Below are 5,420 nucleotides of genomic sequence, written 5' to 3' on the forward strand. Positions count from 1 at the left end.
AATTGACTTTACTTTTCAAAAATCTAAAAGTGACTCAGATTACGAGGCATAGTAAATCCCCCATAGTAAAGTACGTGTTTGGGGTCCCTCCTTTGACTAGTAGTAATTAAGATTTCAGAGAATGAAGCCTCAGGGCCCATTTTAAACAAATTCATTAAGAAATCCTGGTTCGGACACACACGCCCTGTTCTCAGGCCCGCCCCGGCCCGGCGCGAGGACCCGCCTGGGCCAGTCCACTTCATTGCCTTGATGGAGAGTCTCCCCGCTCAGTGTGACCGTAACCCGTCCGGAGTCCATCGTGCGATGCCTCAGGCTGTGGCGCCCACGCAGGGCGGAGCAGCAGGAATAAACCATTTTCCGGGATCAGGCGCCTCGGGGCAGACTCCGGCGCGCCGCAGCAAAGGAAAGCCCCCGGCGCCAAGCAACCTGGTTGTTTACGCGGTCTGTCAAATGGGTCGCTCCAGTCGCTCGCGCTCCCAGTCCGCTGGTCGCAGGGATCGGAGGAGTCGGAGCTGGAGCTACAGCCACAGCCGCAGTCACAGCCAGAGCCATGGGCGGAAGATCCGGAGGCGACGGGAACGCGAGGGGTGAACGCAGGCGCCGCAGCCGGGGACGCAGGTCAGATTCCGAGGGAGACCGGCGGCAGGGGTCTGGGAGGCGAAGCCGGGACCCTCGGCCACCCCGATGGCCCCCACAGGACAATTCTTCACACTCTGACTCTGGGGAGGAGCGGCCAGGAGGCTCCTGGGCCCGGCGGGGTCGCAGGCGCTCGTGGTCCCCAGGGTCATCAGCATCTAGCCCAGAATCCCCAAGACGTTCCCGGAGCCCTGGGGCAGCCGCCCTGACCCTGAGCCAGCAGCAGAGCCTGCAGGAGCGGCTGAGGCTGCGTGAGGAGCGGAGGCAGCAAGAAGAGCTGTTCAAGGCCTTCGAGACGCCCGAGGAGAAGCGTGCGAGGCGACTGGCCAAGAAGGAAGCCAAGGAGCGCAAAAAGCGGGAGAAGATGGGCTGGGGCGAGGAGTACATGGGCTACACCAACACCGACAACCCCTTTGGGGACAACAACCTGCTGGGCACCTTCATCTGGAACAAGGCGCTGGAGAAGAAAGGCATCAGCCACCTGGAAGAGAAGGAGCTGAAGGAACGCAACAAGAGGATCCAAGAGGACAACCGACTGGAGCTGCAGAAGGTGAAGCAGCTGCGGCTGGAGCGGGAGCGAGAGAAAGCCATGCGGGAGCAGGAGCTGGAGCTGCTGCAGCGGGAGAAGGAGGCAGAGCACTTTAAGACCTGGGAGGAGCAGGAGGACAGCTTCCACCTCCGGCAGGCCAAGCTTCGCTCCAAGATCCGAATCCGAGACGGGCGGGCCAAGCCCATCGACCTGCTGGCCAAGTACATCAGCGCCGAGGACGACGACCTGGCCGTCGAGATGCACGAGCCCTACACCTTCCTCAACGGCCTCACGGTGGCCGACATGGAGGACCTGCTGGAGGACATCCAGGTGTACATGGAGCTGGAACAGGGCAAGAATGTGGACTTCTGGCGGGACATGACGACCATCACGGAGGACGAGATCGCCAAGCTCCGAAAGCTGGAGGCCTCCGGCAAAGGACCGGGTGAGCGCCGTGAGGGAGTCAACGCCTCCGTCAGCTCGGATGTGCAGTCGGTGTTCAAGGGCAAGACTTACAACCAGCTGCAGGTCATCTTCCAGGGCATTGAGGGCAAGATTCGCGCAGGCGGCCCCAACCTCGACATGGGTTACTGGGAGAGCCTGTTGCAGCAGCTGCGTGCACACATGGCCAGGGCCAGGCTCCGCGAGCGTCACCAGGATGTACTCCGGCAGAAGCTGTTCAAACTGAAGCAGGAGCAAGGTGTGGAGAGCGAGCCACTGTTCCCCATCCTCAAGTCGGAGCCCACGACTACTCATAGCCCTGAGCCTGAGGAGCAGGACCCCAGCCCCGGGCCGTCTGTGGACCCCGCGGAACCCGAGGGGGCTCCACCACCCGGGGAGGTGGAGGCAGAGCCTGAGGCAGATGGGGAGGCGGTGCTCATGGAAGAGGACTTGATCCAGCAGAGCCTGGCGGACTACGACGCCGGCCGCTACAGCCCACGGCTGCTCACTTCGCATGAGCTGCCGCTGGACGCCCATGTGCTGGAGCCACATGAGGACCTGCAGCGGCTGCAGCTGTCACGCCAGCAGCTCCAGGCCACAGGGGATGCGAGCGAGAGCGCCGAAGACATCTTCTTCCGGCGTGCCCGTGAGGGCATGGGACAGGATGAGGCGCAGTTCAGTGTGGAGATGCCGCTTAGCGGCCGCGCCTACCTGTGGGCAGACAAGTACCGGCCTCGCAAGCCACGATTCTTCAACCGCGTGCACACGGGCTTCGAGTGGAACAAGTACAACCAGACACACTATGACTTCGACAACCCGCCGCCCAAGATCGTGCAGGGCTACAAGTTCAACATCTTCTACCCTGACCTCATCCGCAAACGCGCCACGCCCGAGTACTTCCTGGAGGCCTGCCCAGACAACTGCGACTTCGCCATCCTCCGCTTCCACGCTGGCCCGCCCTACGAGGACATCGCCTTCAAGATTGTCAGTCGGGAGTGGGAGTACTCGCACCGGCACGGCTTCCGCTGCCAGTTTGCCAATGGCATCTTCCAGCTCTGGTTCCACTTCAAGCGGTACCGATATCGCCGGTGACACAGGTGGTGCTCGCCAGGCTGGACTCTGGACAGCTCTCAGGTGGGAGGGCGGAAGGGACCTGGCTGCCTCCCTTAAGCCTTGGGATTGAATCAGCTCTATAGTCGGCAGCACCTTGTGGCTGAGGCCCTCCGGATTCCCTCCCATCTGGAAAGGAACGGATCTATTTCTCTGAAAAGACTGCCTTAGGCGGCAGAAATACTCTGTTGTTTCCACGGACTTGTTCAGCCACGGAACTCCATGTGGTTTTGATACGTTTAATAAAAAGCTTATTCTTGGAAAAAAAAATTAAAAATTAAAAAAAATTAAAATCCTGGTTCATGGCTGGGTTTGAGAATATTTTATTTTTTTAATTTTTTATTTAACTTTTATTAATTACACTTTATTCCTTTTGTATCCCCCCATAAGCCCCTCCCTCCTCCCCTCCCGGTCCCACCCTCCCCCCCCTTCTGCATGCATGCCTCTCCCCAAGTCCACTGATAGGGGAGGTCCTCCTCTCCTTCTTTCTGATCTTTTTTTTTTTTTTTTTTTTGTTCTTCTCAATGCAGTTTATTCAGGAACCTTGAACAATCTTCTGACCCTGGGGAAAGCCAGCCCACAGCTTAAAATAGCCTCTGGGTAGCCAACCCCAGCATGCCTCGTGGGCAATGCAGATAGGTCCACATACATGGAAGCAAGCCAGATCCTCAGCCTTAGCCAAATGTGGAGTTGTTCGTGACAGAGAGCACTCACCATCGGGAAGGTGGAAGGCGGAAACCAGCTCCATCTTTCAGGCGCGGCATTACGCAGCTCTCTACAGTTCCCCCTTTTTGTTTTAGATGCATCAGGCAAGAGTAGAGGTCTGATCTCTGATATTAGAAATAAATTGGGACTTTGTACCAATGTTCATTTAGGTGTCATCCACAAACCACCAGTTCAAAGTGCTCCTAACACATGTGTATGGGGCACAGAGGGTCAGCCTCTGGAAGGCCCTTATACCAAGGGAGAGGGCTTGCTTGTAGGCAGGCTGTGACATGGTAAGTCACACAGCTCACAGCCAAGGTCAGCACTTCTAAGAGTGGTTCTTGGTCCAAGAGAGACTCTGCTGTTCAGGGTTCCCTAGTCTGCCTCCTGTCTGCCCCTATGTCACCATCAATGGATAAGGACCGTGTAGCATTGACATGACCCATTCTACTGAGCTACTGTTTTCACCTGTGTTTACCAATAAGCTGCTGTGGGCAAGGCAGTCATTTTTCCCACAGTCCCTGATACAGTCTTTGTCCTCTAAGTGTATACTCAAGTAAACCATAGTGTTCCAGCTACAACCACATCACCACCAAATAAGCCTGCTCCCATATCTGGCTTGCCTGACCTAGACTGCTATAGATTTTCTATCATAGAAACTGGATGTTGTGCCTAAAATTCTCTTTAAACCTGGTGTCAGTTTTACAGGGGCATAGGAATGAAAGGCAGATGCCCCAATTTTCTGATTACTACAAGTTATTTAGTTTGCATTTTAATCTTTTAAATTTTATTCCTGCCCTCCTCCGTGTGTGTGTGTGTGTGTGTGTGTGTGTGTGTGTGTGTATGAGAAAGAGAGATATGTGAGGGCTCATGTCACCACCACAAGACTATGGAGGTCAGAGGACAACTTTTAAGAGCTAGTTCTCTCCTACTTTTCATTCTGGAGTAAACTCAGGTTCAGGTTTTGGGAAAAGGTGCTTTTACCCACTGAGCCATCTTACTAGCCCTTAGTTAATTTATATTTTCATGTTGCAGAAAGAATTAAGACTCCCACAGTCTTCTATAGTCTCTCTGTGTGTACAGGAAGCCTCTCAGAGAGTCTTAGGACACAGGAAAACATTCCCGGTAGCTGATTGTTTAATACAGCAGGAAACCGCCTGGTGTCCAGGAGCTTTGAAATACTGAAATCAAAACACCTGCGCTCTGGTCAGGGCACGCTCTTCCTGCCCCAGCTCCCAGCAGCTGTTTCAATCTGGCCAGCACTTACATTCCTCACCCCCTCCCACTCCTGTGGTGAGAAGCAACAAGAATTTTGTAATTTATCTTTTTCAAAGAGAAATAAACATTCCAGGAACCAGGAATGTCTTGGATTAGAAAGTTGGTATTAAATGGGCAAGCATAGCAAGAAACCCTGGACAAGCCTGAACCTCATCTACACAAGTTGTGCGGATCCCAGAGATATAATCTCCAGGCCTGGGGTACTTTCAGCTCCAGTCCTGCTTTTGCCCTTGGATCTGTATGTTAAGGATACTTAGGTCAGTTCAGACTTTGAGGCACAAGAAACCTTGAAGCAAGCAGTAGAAGGACTGCCTCATCTTCATGAGTGGTTTCAGAGATATCTCTGCACAAGCAAGGGTCAAGAGCTAACCACAACCATATCCATTCACTGCCTGCTGGGATGTGGGTGAGCCTGGGAACATCACCTTCAAAGACACCCAAACAAGTCTGCAATACTGCTGCTGCTTTGCTCTTGCCCCAACGTTAGGGCATCTGGTGCCCTCTGGGCTGCATAAAGGCTCGCAAGGAGCTGCAGGATGGATCTCCCAGCCTCCCCAACCCCCACCACAGGTGTCCGGCGCCTCGCCCTGGGGGTGGGGTTGGGGGCGCAAGCTCCGGCTGTGCTCCCTGGCTTGTGCAGACTCCACACACCTGGCCAACCCACGTACTTCATTAAGGCTGCGCCGGTACCAGGGAGGGCTGAGGAGTGGGAGTCTGGGCC

General features: G+C 55.0%; 1 protein-coding gene across 1 annotated transcript; it reads left to right on the top strand.

Annotated features, from left to right (window-relative positions):
• Positions 1-350: 350 nt before the first annotated feature.
• Positions 351-3,010, top strand: LOC110565766 (splicing factor Cactin-like). Its single transcript, XM_060380094.1, is given in 2 exon segments — positions 351-581; positions 583-3,010. Coding segments are annotated over 2 exon segments (2,247 nt in total). The 5' UTR covers positions 351-450; the 3' UTR covers positions 2,699-3,010.
• Positions 3,011-5,420: the final 2,410 nt, after the last annotated feature.

The sequence above is a fragment of the Meriones unguiculatus genome, chromosome 3 (genome assembly GCF_030254825.1).
Source record: "Meriones unguiculatus strain TT.TT164.6M chromosome 3, Bangor_MerUng_6.1, whole genome shotgun sequence".
NCBI lineage: Eukaryota > Metazoa > Chordata > Mammalia > Rodentia > Muridae > Meriones > Meriones unguiculatus.